Genomic DNA, 20,473 nt, shown 5'->3' on the forward strand with positions numbered 1-20,473 from the left:
GTTCCAGCCGTCGTGAATCTTAACTGAAGCCGATTCAAAAATCCGGAATAATTTGAAGCTAACAGCTATGAATGTGAGATTCAATGCAACGTCATCCGTAAGTCCGACCCATTCTAAATAGAGCTGGCATTGTAACTTCTTTATAGCAAATTTGTACCCCATCGATGTTTGTAACTTACTCAATTTAAGAAAATTACCTTTACATTTGGGACTTAGATTCAAACGACTTCGTTCATAGCGATACACGATGTAAACCCGACTACCTCGAGCACCATCGACGTCGCTTCTAAACATCAACGAGATCGAATCGTTACGGAGGTGCATTTCCTGTCCTCCGTAACCGCAGAATCTGTTATCGGACTGACCGACGAGAAGGTAGTTATCACTACAGAATATCGACGGCTCGAGGTCGTAGTTTAGTTTGACGTTGAATGTTCCCCCGACTGAAGAGCTGTTGACGAGCCAACGACATTCAACCCCACGCGTTAACGACGGGTAATTAGGTGAAACGATGTAACCGGACGAAGAATCGACTGGGTACCAAGTGTTGTTACAAGACGAACTGACCGTCAAGTCAGGCGAATCAGCGTGTGCGATGTTATCACGCCAGACGATCAGCGACGCCATGAACAGCGCTCTCGGTCGCTCTATACCGAACTGCATATACATAACCCAATGAAATCATTTAACAACAACCCATCACTAGTTACAGTTCATCCAATTAAATGATAATCACAGTGGATTTTTCATGAAATTGATACTTTTCGTTGCTGCTGTAATTAATTCTGAAAAAGAATGTTTGCATTTTCACCTCAGGTAATTTCTATTTCCGACCGAAATTATTTTTTCCCGTAATAAGCTCATAAAAACGAATATTTCGTCAGTTAGAGATTAGTGGTTTTGCGTTTATAGTATATGAGGGCATCTTTCAAGATCAGAAGCCGTAGGTTGACAATATTCAGTGATTGAAACAAAAAAACAATGTACCTAACAACCAGGAAGCTTTGCTAGAATTGATATTTCATACGTATGATATATGTCATCGTACATTATTTATTGGGTCATTGTTCGCGGTATTCTGCTCGTCTGTTCGATGCGATCAGTGACAGAATGATGAAAATGGCCGCGTCTAAACTTCTAATTCTCGTGGTTGCGATACTGCTGTGCCGCTGTGGTGCCATATCGGAAATTATCGATGAAATCGAAAGAACGCCGTGGAGTTCAGAAAGTAACTTACTAGATTATGAGAAATACCGGTCACTCGGCGGTAGTATGATGCTGTATTCTGGAATAGTCGGCGATAAGCGGCGTCCAAACCGACGCGACGATATCCTCAGCAGACGCTTTTACTACGGTTGCCCGTCAGTGTGTCGCTGTTATTATAAACGTTATGGTTTGCAATGGTAAGTAAAAATCTATTTTGTATCTATTGCCAGGGCGAATTTGTATCTAGAATTGGAGGCTGGGGTCAAATTGAAAAGAAATGTAAAGTTTAGCAGTGTAGAGCCTGGGGTTTAAATCTCCGATGATGACACGCGAAAAGATGCATTTTGAGAGAGGATGAGTGTTAGAATAGCGGGTATGGGCGATCACTGTTCGGGTAATAAGTCAAATTCAACTAGAATTTCAATAGGCTTTTCTGCGAAGACCCATAAAACCCTAATTAGAAAGGCAGGGCCCGAACCTCCTAACTCACCCGACCCTTGTGTTATTGCCGTTTCCACAACGCAATTTGATTGGAAGTTATTAAAAGATTAGGTGATTTTTCGATTGAAAAGAAACTTTTTTCCGCAACACTAACACCTGAACAAATTTTTCAGGTTTGGTATGGCTAACTGCAGGAATAAAGGACTCACGAAGTTCCCCCGAATAAAGAATAACATAAATATTCTGTACTTGTCGAAGAATAGGATAAAGAGCATAAAACCGTTCCGTCGATTACCGAGATTGTATTGGCTAGGATTACAGGAAAACGCATTGAGTTCACTGGTGGGACACAAATCACTTCATCATCTACCGAGACTAGGGTATCTCGATGTTTCATGTAATCCAGTACGGTTTATTGACAAACATGCTCTCATGAAGAATACGCATCTGAGATCATTCGCTTACAATTCTATTCTGTTCGCCGGACCTCAATCGGTCACGGTCAGACGCGTGTGTCCTACAAATCACTCCGTCGAAGATGTTCACAATTTATTTCATTCTTTACAAAATTGCGCTCTCTTAGAATATTTATTTTTAATTGCTGTTTGGCCGCTTGAAGCGATTTCTTTGACTACATCAATATCTAAATATTTACACGTACAGAATTTGAAGGTTTTAAAACTAAGCAATAATCGGATACCTGAAATTGATACAGGCTTTTTTCGTGGGTTCAAAAGTTTGGAATACCTGAGTATGGAAAATTGCAGAACGAATTTTAAAATGCATCAATTCAAAGGACTCGTTAATCTTCGTAATGTATTTCTGCGTCAGAACATCATCCAAAATTTGAATCTCACAGAATTCATTATTTCCCACACAAGACTAGATTCATTTAGCGCATTAAGTTCACCAGGTTTAATTTGCTTCGATAGTCGCACATCATTTACCATAAACAACAGACTGACAAAATTATTAATCTCGTGTATAATTGAGCTGAATCCCGGTGAATCACCGTGTGGTACCCGATACCCTGAGAGGGTTTTTTATTTGAGAAAGGACATAAAGAACCTGCGGAAGTTGCATTCCTTAGTGATTCATTTGAAAAGTCCTTTCGTATTCTTATGCCTGAAGTCATTCGATCTGTTACCCGAATCTATGCATTATATCGGAATAGACAATCTTGCAGGACCGTTTAATTACTATCTAAAAGAACAAATGCTTCGTAACGCGTGTGAAAGCTTTATGTGGAATAAGACGTTTTATAAACTAACTTGGTTTTTCCTTGGTGGGACGATTATTGGCAGCTGTCCTAGTCATGTACTCCGTCATATCCTCACTAGAGTTCCTTCACTAGAAACACTAAATCTATCCAGTAATGGAATTAGACATTTGGATATAAACACATTTGAAGCAATTCTTAACTTAAAGTTTTTGTGGCTAAAGTATAACAGACTGACTACGATTCAGCCAGGTCTGTTTAAGCCATTAACGAACCTACGCGTTTTGAATTTAGCATCGAATCAACTAAAAACGTTCGATCCTGATGAAATAATTAATTTAAGACATTTTATATCCATTTCTCTTCTCGATAATACATTTGAATGCGATTGTCAACTGAGAAAATTGCGAAATTGGCTAAAAGAGTTAGGTAGTCGTCGAACTAAAAAGCATTACTATTACGACTTTAGGGCAGAAGACCAACACAATCGTACCACGATCAAACTTGTTTGTACTTCACCAAAAAAACTATCCGGAGTTGCTATCGCAGATTTTCAGTTAGGTTGGATAGAATGTGACAACCACAAAGATATAATCATTTCTCTTTCAACTTTATGCGTCACTGTTATTATTATAGCTATTGGGAGAATTGTTGCCAAAAAGAAATGGCAAATTTACTATTGGTGGATGGTAAAAATCAATCGATTTCTACCGAAACTATTACGTATAGCGACGGTAAGCCGTTCTGATGATATGAAATTTGACGGATTTCTGAGCCATAGCATGGATGACCTTCAATTTGTCTATTTGAATTTCATACCCGAAATAGAAAAATCCAAAGATTTCGCTTCGAAGTTTTGCGTCGAGTTTCGAGACTTTACAATCGGTGCCTACATACAACAGAACAATATCGACGCTATTTACGGGTCTCGGTGGGTCGTGTTTTTGTTGACCGAATCATTCATCGAGGAAAGATGGGTAGAATTTGTAATAAGCATGGCGGCAAACCGGTGCGTCGAGGAGGGCAAAAACATCATACTCGTGCTCGATATCGATCATATACCCGAATCGCGCATGCCCGAATCCTTGCGGACGATCATTTCAAATGTTGTTTACATGAAATACCCGCGAGACGATAAAGCCCGTTCTACGTTTTGGAAAAAGGTTCGCCTTACCCTGATCGGTAAACAGAAAAAATTCATACAACCAGCTAATATGTATCGATCTAACCGCTAATCTATTAACATTACCCTCCCGGTGTACCCGGTAGTATAACTCACCTCCCCCTATCCCCCTATTCTAGCGAATGTGCATAGCGGTAAATTTGGTGAATGTACCCCACCCCTCCAATTTTCCCTTCATACCCCTCGGACCTTTTTCTCTATCATAAGAAAAACTGATAGCCAACACTTCACTAGGCAACTATTTGTAGACCAGACTAGACTAGATTTGTATAAGACCTCTGTCTGCAGGATCTAGGGCCTGAAATTAAAGACAAGTAATTTCTGTGTCTATCTGCTTTCGGCAATAATAACTCGAGTTTGAACTAGGTCGGTTCCTGATATGCTTTTTACAGGTTTTTTTTTTAAATTTTAAAATGTAATTTTATTTGTAAATTTGACTTACAGATGAATTGTGAGTTAGATATGTTTAAGTTTATCCGATGACGGTGATATCATCTTTTCTATAATAATTCTACCAGAGTATTCTAGCATCTGAAGTGCTTTGTATCTAAATAAGGGATTAAGTTTACAGTTGTTGTTTACATTTTGTTCACGTTTATTCAAGAAAAAGAAAATCAATAAATTTTACCGTAGTCGAAATAAGTGTTTTGTACATTAATTTTGCGTGTTTAATTTATTCAAGTTTTTAATTCAAAATATTTATTTGTAAATGTGACATTAAAAAAAAAGATGAATTATGAGTTAGATATGTTCCAGTTTATTCAAAGTTACATCAATTTGTACATAATAATTCTACCAGTTTAAACAAGTTGGTTGAAGTTGCATTGTATGTATACTGTGGCTAAAAGCTTAGACAAAGCAATTCGAAATAAATATATTTCCATAGAATATTTGGTTTGTCATTTTGTAGGTGTATTCGAGTGGAAATAAATCAAGAAATCTCATCGTAGTCGAAATGTAGTGTTTGTACATTAATTCTTCGTGTTAAGTATATTCAAGTTCTTTAATTGAAAATAATCATTTGCAAATGTGACTTGAACAAGGAATTATGAGTAAGATATGTTTACGTTTAACCAAGGTGATATCAGATTTTATAAAATAGTTCTTCTTGTATGAACTAGTAGGTCCGCTTTTGAAGTGGTTTGTGTATAGATAATTATAGAATAAGTTACGTAAGCCAATGAATATTTCATTTGTCATTTTGTACACGAGTAAAAATAAATTCAAAAAAATCTTATAGCAGTTGAAATGAGTGTTTAGCTGTTTGATTTTGGTGTAAACTTCGTGTCAAATATCGAGTATAAAACTCTTATTCGGTAGCATTTTGTCAAAAGCTTTGTAAAATATTTAAAAGCGTATTTCGTCATGGATACTATGGTCGACTTCCATGCCATACATCCCCCGGATTCGAACCTGGTCAATTGAGGATCAATAATCATGAAAAAGAAGCGAATTACCATAACCAGTATATATGCTTTCATTAGAAATATAGGTTACATATAGATTTAGGATTTATATAATAATCAACGAGAGAGTGGAATCGTGAATTCAAGTCAGAGTAATTGGAAACGAGGACTTAAGTAATAAATGTTAGCTTAGACAAATCAGGGGTGATAAACAAACTGATGGAAAGGAATGAAGGATGAGAGGAATGATAAAGTGAGTGCAGGAGAACAAACTGACCGGCGGAATTAAGGGTAAGGCTTTCACTGAGTGAGTTGTTTTTTTGGGTCGCCTGCCAATGACACGTCGAGTGGATATAGGAGATCAAAATGTCCTCCCGAGAAAACCGTCATTGATTACTTTCTATACAATATCCATGTTTCACGTTGTCAAGAGTATTTTTGATTTTGCGGATAATATTTTCTATCAGTGTTGACTGTATTGACGACTTGGCGGCTGCGGTATATGCAACCAGGAAAATGATGTTGATATAAGGGTACAGTGTACATGTAACAATATACAGAATATATTTATAGCAGTTTATTAAATTGAACAATTAGTCCGTGTATCATAATACGGATGAGTTAATTATAGATAATACAAAGAGTATAAGTTGATAAAAAGTAGTCAAATGAACGAAATATCGTACAGGGTTTAAACCGTTCAAGTTGATTTATATCATATTTCGCTGACAATTACTGAGGAAGGTTTGATGAAGAAATGTTTAGTACAATATCCAAACTCAAACGTGGTGAACGGATGATATGATAAAAACCCGCTATGTACAAATTAAAAGATTTTAAAATCGAGAATTTATTTATTCAAAAAAACTGAAATGTAAAATACGCGACGTTTCGATCTGACCCTAGAGATTATCGTCAGGTGTGAGATATTGACTAATTACAGGGGTATATATACAGAGGAGAACAGGTTAATTGAGTAAAATAGTGAGTGAGTAAATAGCGTTTGGCAAGGCATGAAGCAATATACTTAGAAAGTATGGGTTTGCGCGGAGGAAAGCATTCGTCAAATCGGTGCTAATATCTGAGTAACGAGTAAGAAATGAATGGTGTGAATTGATGATTGACGTTTCTTCGTGTTGCCCCTCTCTCTGATAAGAAGGGCTACAAATAATCAGGAAAGCGCTCACACGGCGCGAGAAAAGGCGTTTTCAATTTAACGAAAAAGCCAATTTGTTATAGGACCTAACTTGACAAATACGATTTGGCGATTCATTCATTCTCCATAAATGTGCCTATTCTTATTTTCAAGATCACCATTTTCTTTCCTCCGTGGCATTTCGGACTCCTTGCTCATTATTAGGTACAAAATAGTGTATTATTGCTTTTTCTAGAGAATGTTCTAAATATTCAAATTCAAGCAGATTCAAACTCTAGACTAATTGTTTAAGTTCTGTATAACTCCCGCAGATGGCGTTGCTTAGTACAGTTGCAGTTGCTAAATCGAATTTTCTGAACCGGATTTATTCATCGAAATTAGTATCGACGCCTGATAATGAATTTAGAGTCCGAAATGCCTCCTTGAGCTCAAATTCACGGTTTATTTGAGACTATATCGATGGCCGATAGACTGAATCACAGGCCAACTCTTAAGCTACGGTAACTCATTTTCTGAGAGACCCTGTATGCCGATGGAATTCTCTCAGTGGCTGTCAGAACGATTCCTTTTGAGTAAACACAGACGGCAGAAAATCTCTGACAGATGAACGCGAAAATAGGACAATCTGATGACGTAAAGAGGGAGACTGGTGGCGTTGTTGATGTAGGAAATACCGGAGGCAACCCAGTATAAGTCTACCAGATGAGACCTATCTTGACGGCTCAATAAATGCGGATTTTTATCGACGTTATATCCGTAAAAAAGTCCAGACACCATCGGATTGCACAACACGAAAATCGAAGCCACGGCCATCAATGTTATACTGATACCTTTTTCGTGTCGCTTGCCGCCCGAGCCGAGTGATGTCCGGTCGTTAGTCGTGGTCCGATACGCGCGGAACAACGCCCAACATATGAGAGCGTTGATGACTAAAAGCAGAACGGACGGTATGACGTAGTAACCAATCAGCATCAACAGGAACCGAAAGGAGAACATGATATCTGGATCTATTGCGCGACTTTCTGTGCACATGAACTTGCGCGTGACTTCCTCCGCGGCCACTTCGAAAAAGAATAGTTGCCTGACTTCGAGTAAGGCGAACAGGACAGCGGCGCTCGACAGTAAAATAATACGCATTCTACGCGTCACACGCAACATATGCATCGGGAACTGAATGGCACAGAATCTCTCCAGTGTCATCGCTATCGTGATGAACGCCGAGGCGCCCATACACCAGAACACTACCAATATCAATAACTTACAACTAAGTTGACTTGATCCGAAAATGTTGACGCTGTACCGACCGTCGGTAAGCGAGGCTAGGCCTCGATTCAGCCAGGTGAATATACCGGATAGAAGGGAGTACATGCCGTCGGTGATAGCCAGACAGAACATGTATATCACTCCCGGTTTGTTCCACCGCTTGTGTTTGATGAACACCACGACTATGACTAAACTGCCCATAGTTCCGACCAGGAGAATCGGCAAATACACGTAACCGTAAAAGAATAAACGAATTTCATGCGCATATCGCAGACCGAACATTCGGTTTGGCAGCAGCGCGATGGAATAATTCATCTCGCCGATGCGCGCTCAGGTCGCCAGGTCGTCATGAACGAACCATTTGACGAAACACTTCGACGGGTTGTGACGACGATATAGAAAATCTATACACGTTATATAAACTAAGATTTGTGTGGGAATTGACGCCTTGAAAGCCTTGTCGATATACTTTTCAAAATACTTGTCGCTTGTCGAGATACTTGTCGAGATACTTGTCGAGATACTTGTCGAGATACTTGTCGATGACGATCAAGGTTTAAAAATTCATTTTTAAATTTAGTACATCTAAAATCGAATTGACCAGCAACCAGTCTATCCCAATATTGAGAAGGTACATACATCGTATCCATCCAAATTCCATTATTGAAAACACTGAGAAAGTCTTTAGTCCGACCAAAAGTTGAAACTGAAATACTGAGTAAGAGTTTGTGAAATAAAATAGACTCTGTCTCTTACTGCAGTTAAGTTGAGACGGGTAAAATTCTACCCCGAGTTGGTGTCAAATACTGAGTAAGAGTCTGTGAAATACAGTAGACTCTGTCTCTTACTGCGGTAAAGTTGAGACCGGTAAAATTCTACCCCGAGTTGGTGTCAAATACTGAGTAAGAGTCTGTGAAATACAGTAGACTCTGTCTCTTACTGCGGTTAAGTTGAGACTGGTAAAATTCTACCCCGAGTTGGTGTCAAATACTGAGTAAGAGTCTGTGAAATACAGTAGACTCTGTCTCTTACTGCGGTAAAGTTGAGACCGGTAAAATTCTACCCCGAGTTGGTGTCAAATACTGAGTAAGAGTTTGTGAAATACAGTAGACTCTGTCTCTTACTGGGGTAAAGTTGAGACCGGTAAAATTCTACCCCGAGTTGGTGTCAAATACTGAGTAAGAGTCTGTGAAATACAGTAGACTCTGTCTCTTACTGCGGTAAAGTTGAGACTGGTAAAATTCTACCCCGAGTTGGTGTCAAATACTGAGTAAGAGTTTGTGAAATACAGTAGACTCTGTATCTTACTGGGGTAAAGTTAAGACCGGTAAAATTCTACCCCGAGTTGGTGTCAAATACTGAGTAAGAGTTTGTGAAATACAGTAGACTCTGTCTCATACTGCGGTAAAGTTGAGACTGGTAAAATTCTACCCCGAGTTTGTGTCAAATACTGAGTAAGAGTTTGTGAAATACAGTAGACTCTGTCTCATACTGCGGTAAAGTTGAGACTGGTAAAATTCTACCCCGAGTTGGTGTCAAATACTGAGTAAGAGTTTGTGAAATACAGTAGACTCTGTCTCATACTGCGGTAAAGTTGAGACTGGTAAAATTCTACCCCGAGTTGGTGCCAAATACTGAGTAAGAGTTTGTGAAATACAGTAGACTCTGTCTCTTACTGGGGTAAAGTTGAGACTGGTAAAATTCTACCCCGAGTTTGTGTCAAATACTGAGTAAGAGTTTATGAAATACAGTAGACTCTGTCTCTTACTGCGGTAAGGATAGAATGGGAAAATTCTACCCGAGTTTTTGTCAGAGTAGAAATAAAGTGTTAACATGTTTATCACACGAATTGTGTATAATTGAGACCGATAAACTAATCAATTGCCAATAGTCCTCGGTAGTATAGTGGTGAGTATCCGCGCCTGTCACGTGCGAGACCCGGGTTCGATTTCCGGCCGGGGAGATTGTTTTTGGGTCGACTCATTGAGTCGTAGCGCCGAAGGTCGCAGCATCTAACAGATATACATGTAGTTGTATGAATGTCGGTCGGAGTTACAGAACTTTCATTTCAAATCGGAATCGGAGTGCAAAATTGAAGATTCTAGAATAGGTCAAGCCCAGTTCTATCGCTAACGTTATTCGGGGAAAGTCCGATTTGAACTTTCTTAATCTTTATCGCTCCCTTCACGACGCGTTCACATACGATACAATAACAGCAAAACCGGGTCAGAAAGTACGTACGCAGATAGGTACGCAGAAATGACGTCAGAGCACGAAAGAGGCTCTTTTATTCCAAGTACGACACGCTGTCATATTTATACTGGTAAATGTCTATAGCGCATAATCTCGTAGTCGTCTGACTAAAAGATTACACGCAATTCAGTTATGTTTACAAACTTCCAGATCGCGTCGTCGGTTCGGTTTGTTTGTTACTAGGATTACTTTAATAGCGATATATACGTATAAAGTTTAGTCAAACTCAAACGACTCTAAAGCGAGTATATATCGTAGATATTATCGAGTTTAACATACTTTGATCGACAATTTCGTCCGTCCAGCAAAAGGCACAGACTTCTCTATACGTCTAGTCTCAGTCTGCGTAGCGAAGACAGTTAGCGCACTGAATTAGTCAGTTAGATTAAAGTTCACGATACCAACTCGTAGCAAAAAGCCGGATACGTCGGTTAGCGCTTACCGTTGCAGTAAATTGTTAGAAGGTATCATCTGCTTGTTTCCGGAATGTGTCTCTAAGTCTGGAACTGGGAAGGATTAGTTCTACCCCCCACGTTTTATTAGCATTCACGCGACCGGCTTCGATAGGATGGACTCGTTGATCACGAGGCGGTAGTCGCGTGTCGAACGGCATGAGGGAGAGCAGTCATTCAAACAGCGTGCGCGAGTTGAAAGACATCGTACCGATAATGGACGGCCAGCAGGCGCCCAGTTTATCATTCGATCGATCGTGGACGTCATCGAGACGATGCTCGAATCTCGTCGCGTTGGGCAACGGCACGAACGGACGCCACCTAGCGGCGTATAGGGGTAAGTTCGTAGACGTATTTTCGGTCGAGTCTGACGACCCGGGTTCGAATCCGCTTGCGGCGTTGCAGGTGGAAGATTCGGATGTGTGTTGTATGTGTTGCTATGGTGATAGCGACGGGGTACTGGTGCTTATTGGCGCCAAAGACAAACCCTACAAACTGCGACTTTACGGGGATATAGCATCCAGCGTCTTTCTCGAGCAGGACGTCACCGGCGCCATAGGTACAACAGGTCGTCCGTTGTTTATGTTCACGACGGCTTCGCGACTTTTCGTGCAGTGTTTCGACCCGGACACGTGTCGGCCGAGCGTACGAATCGATAATCTGCGCTTACTCGGGAATAACAACACGACGCCGAACGCGCATGCGTCGCTGACGGAAAAGATCGTCGAAGCAGACGACAGAAACAAGGCCGTGAAACTTCCGGATGATTTCGGGCGACTCTTATCCGTCGACGGTAGGGGGCGCTTCCTCGGCGTTTCATCGTCGCTGATTTTGTATTTAGTAGATAAGAATACGGCACATTATCTCGATTTGATGCCGTACGTAAGTTCCCGGATGTATAGTCGGACTGGTGCCCGTTCGGCTTGTTTCATCGACTCTCACAATATCATAGTCAGCATCTCATCGTCTGCGCCGATGAAAACGTTACTGCTGCACGTGAGCGTCGCCGCGAACGGTCAGCTGCTGCCACCTAGCGTCGTACTCGATCGCGACGAACCGGAACTGGAAGAAGCGGCCGAGATCGTCAGATTAGCCGACGACAAAGTGGCGTTGTTGCTGTGGGACGAGAAACGACAAGGTCCGATCGGGGATAGAATACGAGTCTACTCGGTTAGAAATATTCCCCCGAACCAACGTGAGAACGGCATGATCCCAATGAGCACTTAAACAAGTGACGTCACATCAGACTGGCGGTATGATCTCCCGATGAGCAATTAAACAAGTGACGTCACATTAGACTGGCGGTATGATCTCCCGATGAGCAATTAAACTAGTGACGTCACATCAGACTGTCGGTTTGATCTCCCGATGAACACTTATAAATATGTGACGTCACAATTGAGCGATTGCGGACGTCACGCGCGCGTGGTGTAATGCGTCAAGAACTGGTGACGTCACGCTAATCGTCGGGAACTCTTGACGTCATGTGAGCGCTATTGACTAGAAATGCACCAATGTACATCTTAAAGATTCAGTCGTCAATTTTAATTTCTAAATAAAAAAGAAACTTAATCTCAATTTCGATGTGTATCGTTTTTCTCGTTAAAACTACGGGTTAATGAAGTGAATGCCTACAAATCATAGTAATTAGTGTATGTGTTATATCATTATATAATAACAAATGTGAACAATGTTGAGTATGTTAAATTATTGTTGGAAAATGTAACGTTTTTGTATCTTCTGTGTTTCATACTAAAAAATGTTGAAAAAATAAAACTGATTGAAATGATAGAATTATTCAGTGAGAAATGAATGTCTTTGTATTCTGTTTGTATTTCACTTGCAACTTCTTTATTAAAGAATATGCGAGAACGGTCCGTACGCAAGGTGCCACCTAGACGGAGAATTCGCACGGATTGTCCGCCAGGGGTCGCATTTTAATCGTATCGATGGCCAAATCGGCGGCGTTCGTGTTATAACGAGGATCTGCCTGTCCGAGCGTGTGTTCAAAATATATCTGTAACAAAAACAAACAAATATCAAATTAGTTTTAATTATTAATGTGTAAATAATGAACTGTTCAACTTTAAGTGAATAATAGAAGTTGTTTCAATTGCGGCGTTGACCAGGGTCCAGTTGCACAGTCGTGACTTAAGTCCAAAAGTGGTCTTACATCTTAAGACTGGTCTTAAGTTGTTAAATTGGCCATATAACTAAGTTGGTCTTAGACTGGTTTCAAGTCTAAGCCATGAAGTTATGCCGCTGGCCAAGAGGCAAATTAAACCCACACAGAACTCTGGATCTTGAGTCAAATCAAACCCACGCAACTGTGGAACTAGGTTCAGAGTCGAATTAAACCCACACAACAGTCTAACTGGGTTCAGAGTCAAATTAAACCCACACAACAGTCTAACTGGGTTCAGAGTCAAATTAAACCCACACAACTGTGGAACTGCGTTCAGAGTCAAATTAAACCCACACAACTGTGGAACTGGATCCAGAGTCGAATCAAACCCTGGCAACTGTGGTTCGGGTTGCAGAGTCAAATAAGAATCCCCACATTTTTGCTGAACTTGATTTCTCAGCACATTTCCACTATGAGGCTGTGTTTGTAGGCCTACCTCGAACGCTTTGTCTGATTTCAACACGAGAGCCGTGGTCATCCACTTGTCACCGTGATCACCGCTGGCCGTGAACAACTCCTGAACAGCTCCCGTATAATCCTTCAAATATACCCTGAACGTTCCCATATCCGGGCCTCGCATGTGATAGGCGAACGAGAAACACCGATCGCCCAGTTTCGTGGTCGGGGCGAAGTAGGGCGAGACAAGGGTGGCCACGTTGCCGGCATGACGCCCGGTTGACTCGGTGTACATGTAGAACTCTACAACGATAACGAACAAAAAAACTTATTTTCTTAAATACTTCCTATGTTCTATATAATAAACTCCTCCCCTAGTTTACTTATTCTTGTTTTATCTCACGAAATCATTCAGATTGTATCAAAGCGGTATTGATATCGCACATTCCTCGGTAGTATAGTGGTGAGTATCCGCGCCTGTCACGTGCGAGACCCGGGTTCGATTCCCGGCCGGGGAGATTAATTTTGTTGCAAACTTCTCTTTTAATTTTGCATGAAGACCATTCGTATCGAAGCCAGGCGTAGATATTCTTTTTCATTTAATCAATCTTGACGACGTAGGACTGGGCGTTCGTTACGCCATCTGATTGGGTGTCTGGTGTCGCGGTTACTTGTTATCTAAGATGAGTAATATGGCGGCCATACTAACTTTCATATTTGCCGTCGTAGTCGGACGCAGGTCCCGAGGCTTCAGTGCTGGACGGCCCAGATTTCAGTGTCCAGTCCATATCGGCTTGTAAGTCATCGTGCATCCCGCATGCCCAGAACAGATCGAAATAACACCTCCAAGTGAACCGATCCAGAACCTCTGTAGGAGGTTCTGAAAAAAATGAACATCTTCGTTAAGTATAGACAAGACAAGAGAAAGCAAAAGATTTTCTGATTTGCTGTTTTTAAGAGACAGAAAATCTATTTGTAACTTTTTCCGGTAAATTTGATTGCAACAAAGGCAGATTCGCGGCCATCTTTCCTATAGAATATATAGAAACAAATTGCTAGGTGTGATTTGATGATGTCATGGGGGGATTTAGGGAGGCAGACATCTTTTCAATAAGTGTATATCGTTCAAATCACTAGTAAACAATGTGATGATGTCATAGGGGGATTTATGGAAGCAGACATCTTTTGGGCTAAGGATCAAATCACTATGAGACAATTCGATGATGTCATAGGGGGATTTATTGAGAAAGTCGCAAAATACCTGGCGCTACTGTGGGAATCGGTGTTGGTACTTTGAAGGCAGACTCGGGGAGAGGCTCTGAAAATAATTCATGAGAAAAGTAAAAATATTTTCATGTCAGATCTCAAAAATTCGTAGCTCCAAATTGCGCCTACTTACTTATTTTATCCGTACATTTGTAAACGGTGTTGATCTTGAAAATGTCGATTTCCGAGAAATCCCGACGTTGCCCGATCTCTACTCCGGGTTCGATCGTCACGATGGTCGGCTCCGTTTCCGACGTGCTGAACGCGTCACGCGGGTAGTGCATCAGACTTCCGTAATCGTAGGGGGCGCCAATCTCGGTGAAGGACTCGTCCACGTCGAATAGACGGAAGTTGCCCATCCGTCCTGTGAGATAGATCACCAGTGAGTATTTGATGACGTCATATAGGCAGATTCCATACAAGAAATTTCGGCATAAGATGTCGTGTAGGATTTTACATAAATCAATGATCAGTTGATGACGTCATAGGGGGATGTGAAGATGCATTCTTCATGTTTTATATCAAACGATTATGCCATAGGGGATGTATGGATGCGATCGTATTGTATTTTATCGATGGATGACGTCATAAGGAGATGTATATCAACGCAGCCATCTTGTTTTCCATGCTTACCCTGTAGAACGTTCCTCTGATTAATGGTGATGTATTTGTCTCTGTCCCAGCGACTTTGCTCGTGGTAGAACCCGAGTGCGTGCATCATCTCGTGACGGATCGTGCCGATTATGAAACAGCCCTCACCCAACAACAGTCTCTGGCCTTTGTAGTTGTAGAAATTCGAACTCATTCCGATACCAGACGAACAGCTGGTGGTAGAAATATAACACATTTAAAAAAAAATTTTGAAAACTGTGCATTTATGCATGTATTCCGATAGATGGCGCATGCGTGTAATGTGGCACGTCAGGATTTCAGAGCATTCCATTTGAGGCAAGCGAAGATCCTACAGGTGTCGCTAGTAGTCACTCAGATTTCAATACCTACTTTCAATTGGTTGAATATCTACTTGAATATCTAGAAAATCTAGGCGCAATATACAACATTGTATCCCATATAGGTGCCTGGCGGCTATATTGATTGAAATTTAAATACCAACCCGCCTTGTGTTCTTCTGAATAGAATAAAGTAAGGTTGGTCTGTATACGGAACCCATCGGACACACGTGTGTTTATGAAATCCCTCCATTGCCAGGGTCAGATTCCTTTTCTCTTCTTCGGCTACACAAAAAAATCCAAGAAATGACCGTGTTAGTTCAGACTTAAGACTTAGGCCATTAGACTTACGACAACGACAGGCTAAACACAATGCGGTCAATTTCCATAGTAGAGACTTAAGACAGACCAAGTTTAGCCACAGTCCTGAGAGTTCAGAGAGATATGACCGGTGCTAATTCAGTGACTTACAGAATTTTGTTGGGTCGTCTAGTTTGTAAGGTACAATTCCATCGGTCCAGAATTTCTTCGGATTTTTTATCGTACTTCGAAACTATAAGAAAAAAACGTAACATTCTCAAAAAATTTCGCCTATCGTGGATCATGCTCAAGGCGAGCCGCAATAGTCCTTCTACGGACCACTCATGCGCAATCTTTAGTTTGACCAGACTTTGATTGTTCTGGTACGGTACAAACCAGTTCGTGGCATCTACGACAAAAGATAACGTTATGACGCAATGACGGCCCAGTGGGCTCAGTTCAATACACGTGGACTTAACAATGAAATAGTGGATAGAATAAAGTATCACCACCCCCTACCCTTCCCCCCCCCCCCCCAACACCTACCTGGCCTTCGACCGGATCAGGCATGATATCGCCTTCTATGAATCCTCCAGCTTCCTCTGGGTGCGGTTTGCGAATGCTACCTTTGGTAACGGGACTGGCCATCACCCCGGTTACCAACAATAAGCAAAAAATCCACATGATTCTTCTGAAAACACAGAACAAAATCTGTTAAAATGACCGTATTTCTAATTCTGGAACCCAAAGTGTTGTGAATTCGAATAAACTCTGAATTTGAAATAAGTTCGATTTTGAATGGCTTAACTCATTTTCAATAGGTTAAATATTAACTCAAAAACTGTGGATAGACTGGATCCTGGATTCCACAGTTATGAGTTAAGAATGGTCTTAAGTTGTTATCTAACTAAGTCTAAGCTCAATTTTTGGTTCTAAAGCCAATCTAACCAGTCTAAGACCATCCTTGTCCTGTATTTAATATAACAACTTGAGACTAGCCCTAAGATTTAAGATCACTTTTGGACTTAATTCGCTAGTGTAAAGTACACCCTGGTCCCTGATTAGCATCTTATCGAAATCGACCGTTATTTCAAAAATTCATACTTTACCGAACGCGCGGTTTTCAGAGTTCTACGGTGGCGGTGACGAATCGAGCGAGTATGGACCAGCGAGCGATCGAGCGGGCGGATACCAGATAGACGACGAGTCCCTCCCCACAGCACAATCAAGTTCTCGGTGAGAGGAATTACAGCTGTTTTCACTGATAGGTTACAAACCTTTTATAGAATTAACCGACAATTCAAATAAAGACATCTAATCATCAAAATAGTATTTATTTTGTTGATTAACTTCTACCGGTTTTCAATGCCATTTTTTCTTTTATGCTTCATTTTTCTAATATATTTATGACTTGTTGTTTTTATGAACGATGACTCGACTGTAATTTGACTTAAAGTTTAAGATTTGTTAAGATTTGAGTTAAAACTGGTCTTCGAAACCTGCTATCAGGGTCGGTTATGTATATTTAAGACCGGTCTATTCGTTTTGTAAGCAATCTAACAACTTACGACCACTCTTAGCTTATTATGGTTCTATAACCAATCTAACAGCTTAAGCCCAGTCTAAACTGATTATGGTTCTATAACCAATCTAACAGCTTAAGACCAGTCTAAGCTTATTATGGTTCTATAGTCAATCTAACAACTTAAGACCAGTATAAGCTCATTTTGGTTCTATAACCAATCTAACAACTTACGACCAGTCTAAGCTGATTTTGGTTCTATAACCAATCTAACAGTTTCAAGTTTCATTCCGGACAGTTATCTAGTATTCAACTCAACTCTGCGGGAGCCATACTCTATTTCATATTAGTAAAATTCAGTTAATCGAATCATTTGCAGAGTGACAATTAGAATTAAATTTTGAACATTTTGGCTTTTATCCTATAGTTAACCTCAATTAAATGCTAAGCCACTGGGGGCCTCGTATTTGGTGTGTTACCTTAATTAGTAACAGCTTGATGGGGGGTACCTGTAATCCGTGTTAATTATGCGGTTCATACATTATAAATGTAGCATCATCTCCCGCGACGGATTCAAAATCATCGCGAACTTCCTCGTTAAAGCAAACCAGCAGCAAACTGTCGTCAATCTAAACCGGAGTCGGAGAAATCTGAAAATAGAAACAGAACAATGGAATTCACACCGATGTTGTTTTAAAACTCAACTCGGCCTGAAAATGGTAAGTCGTAAATCGTAAGTCGTAAGTCTATATTTTATTGCCTGTTGTTGTTAAATATATTTCACTAAGTTTTCGACCCTAAAAACTGGTATGAAACTGGTATATTTGATTCCTTATTAAACCGAAATGAGCTTAGACTGATTAGCAATTATTACTATTTTGTCATTTTAAAATCGATGAAATCATCTTTTAATTGTGCCTAAGAAATAAAGATCTATTCGACGAGCTTAATTTGACCCTAAAGAAAAATTGAACTTATTTCGAGCTCAGTCTGGCATGTCTTGTAGAATAGCTTGGGAAATAGCACGGTATCAGATCCGCGAGCAATGACAGTGCAAATGACCCCGTGTTCTGGCTAAGATAATCATCAAATTCAACCTTCAGGATAATCTTACTCATCTACTTCGATATTGATTAATCATTTTCATTGTTTATATAAATTCCAATTCCAGGCCAAATACGCGGAGTAAGGTGTCGGGGATCTCGGATTGAGAAACAGGAAAACTTGCGAAACAGCCTCCACTATCCGCTCCAGAGAACGGTCGTCATTTCCAAGCGAAAACGTGAAAATGGTGTCGAAATATCGTCATCTGCGATTGTTTCTGTTCAGAATCGTTCTCAAAATCAGGAAAAGTATATTCGACTCCAAATCGCGGTTCTACTTCGGCTTTCAACGCTTTAGAATAAAGACCAAATCTTTTCCAACGTCTTAAGACAAACCAACATCTCGAAACTGGACTCAGTTGTACTGGTCACGGGTTAGATCGGAGATCAGCTTAAGCCATCTTAGTTTTTCAGCCAAACAAACCAACAAACAAACAAACCAAAGGCAGTCTTAAGGTTTGAAACCACTTTGGACAAAGTCACGACTGTACAATACGACGAGCCGGTTCCTTAGACGATACTGAAGACCACAAGTCGTCTAAGATCTAAAGGCTGGTCAAAAGCTGTTAGATTGGCTATGAAGCTGTGTTGGTTTAAGAGACTAGTCTTAAGTCTTAGCCCTGACTATGGAACCGCCTGCTGGTTTTCCTCTTTTTCAATCGAGGATTTTCAAACACACATGCTTTGACTTTCTCTTTTTTCCAAGCCGACCGACCGAGCACCATATTTCTGTCCTTCGCTTAAATGATTCATCATTCTATTTAAATCGCTTGAAATCTGACGAATAGCTTCACTTTTTCTAAACATTATGTGATGATTGACTATTGCGACTTAAAACGATTGCAAATTTTATGAAATTATGTTAACGGGTTTATGTCAATTGAAATCATCTCGTTTTAATACAGAGGTAGCCATATTAGATTGCGGTACCTGGGGACGAAGTGGATTAACCCGGATTAACCAGGATTATGAAATTGCAGATAAGCCCTCACGTTAGATCGAATTCCCAAAATGAAATCATGACAATATATTCCGGCGATGTCATCATGTCACCATCATGTCATAATGTGGATTTAATGTTTGCTGTTTGTTATTTTCAAATGTTGTTATTTTCGTCTTTTGGTTGTGGGAAAATAAAACAAAAGAATCACGGAAAAAAACAACGAAATTCTTTGTAATTCAATCTTTGGTTGTTAGAGGGCGCTTTTCCTTGACCTTGAGTCGGCGCAGATATCATGAAGATCTCTACACGAACAAACATCCATCTAAGAATGTCTGCCTCCATAAATCCCCCTATGACACCAAATTACTACTAGTGATTTGATCTACAGAACCTTCCAGATTGGGTTGCCTCCACAAATCACCCTATGACATCATCAAATTGCCTAGCAGTGAATTGATCTATAGATTCGTCCCGAAAAGATGGCTGCCTCTATAATTCCCCATGTGACATCATCAAATAGAAGCTAGCGATTTGATCTATAGAAACTTCAAGGAAAGATGGCTACCTCCATGAATCCACCTATGACATCATTGCCTAAGGAAGCACCCACTTATTACAGCAGTTATAGTATATACTATACAATACACCACATCGACTCCAGACTGAACTGCCACTGATTATACCGATGCTGCGGGTCATCGTGAACAACTCACAATACGCCACATCGACTCCAACTGAACTGCCACTGATTATACCGATGCTGCGGGTCATCGTGAACAACTCACAATACGCCACATCGACTCCAGACTGAACTGCCACTGATTATACCGATGCTGCGGGTCATCGTGAACAACTCACAATACGCCACATCGACTCCAACTGAACTGCCACTGATTATACCGATGCTGCGGGTCATCGTGAACAACTCACAATACGCCACATCGACTCCAGACTGAACTGCCACTGATTATAGCGATGCTGCGGGTCATCGTGAACAACTCACAATACGCCACATCGACTCCAGACTCGACTGCCACTGATTATAGCGATGCTGCGGGTCATCGTGAACGACTCGCAGCCACTCATCCCGACTGACCAGTAAAATGATCATCAGCACCGCGCAAGAGATCAGATGACACAAAGTCTATTACACATTCAAATCTAGGTCCCGTAACTGTATATACATAAAACCCGAATCACTACTGAAAATAAAACGATTTTAATGTCAA

The 20,473-nt window shown here is 40.6% G+C and overlaps 3 protein-coding genes and 2 non-coding genes across 5 annotated transcripts; 3 read left to right on the forward strand and 2 right to left on the reverse strand.

Annotated features, from left to right (window-relative positions):
- Positions 1-2,536: 2,536 nt before the first annotated feature.
- Positions 2,537-4,484, forward strand: LOC141912121 (toll-like receptor 2). The gene has a single exon (XM_074803343.1). The coding sequence runs from the start codon at positions 2,803-2,805 to the stop codon at positions 4,099-4,101; it is 1,299 nt and encodes a 432-aa protein (XP_074659444.1). The 5' UTR covers positions 2,537-2,802; the 3' UTR covers positions 4,102-4,484.
- A 2,670-nt stretch (positions 4,485-7,154) lies between these two features.
- Positions 7,155-8,189, reverse strand: LOC141912201 (neuropeptides capa receptor-like). Its single transcript, XM_074803414.1, has one exon. The coding sequence runs from the start codon at positions 8,187-8,189 to the stop codon at positions 7,155-7,157; it is 1,035 nt and encodes a 344-aa protein (XP_074659515.1).
- Positions 8,190-9,765: 1,576 nt separating this feature from the next.
- Trnad-guc (transfer RNA aspartic acid (anticodon GUC)) lies at positions 9,766-9,837 on the forward strand. The gene has a single exon. It is a non-coding gene; the product is annotated as a tRNA-Asp (tRNA).
- A 2,536-nt stretch (positions 9,838-12,373) lies between these two features.
- On the reverse strand, positions 12,374-16,938 carry LOC141911819 (astacin-like). Its single transcript, XM_074802877.1, has 10 exons — positions 16,781-16,938; positions 16,223-16,367; positions 15,848-15,929; positions 15,541-15,661; positions 15,060-15,250; positions 14,560-14,790; positions 14,422-14,478; positions 13,870-14,040; positions 13,201-13,463; positions 12,374-12,596 (listed from the first exon to the last, which is right to left on the reverse strand). The coding sequence occupies exons 2-10, from the start codon at positions 16,358-16,360 to the stop codon at positions 12,474-12,476; spliced, it is 1,377 nt and encodes a 458-aa protein (XP_074658978.1). The 5' UTR covers positions 16,361-16,367; positions 16,781-16,938; the 3' UTR covers positions 12,374-12,473.
- Positions 13,607-13,678, forward strand: Trnad-guc (transfer RNA aspartic acid (anticodon GUC)). Its single transcript has one exon. It is a non-coding gene; the product is annotated as a tRNA-Asp (tRNA).
- Positions 16,939-20,473: the final 3,535 nt, after the last annotated feature.

This window comes from Tubulanus polymorphus, chromosome 10 (genome assembly GCF_964204645.1).
Source record: "Tubulanus polymorphus chromosome 10, tnTubPoly1.2, whole genome shotgun sequence".
NCBI lineage: Eukaryota > Metazoa > Nemertea > Palaeonemertea > Tubulaniformes > Tubulanidae > Tubulanus > Tubulanus polymorphus.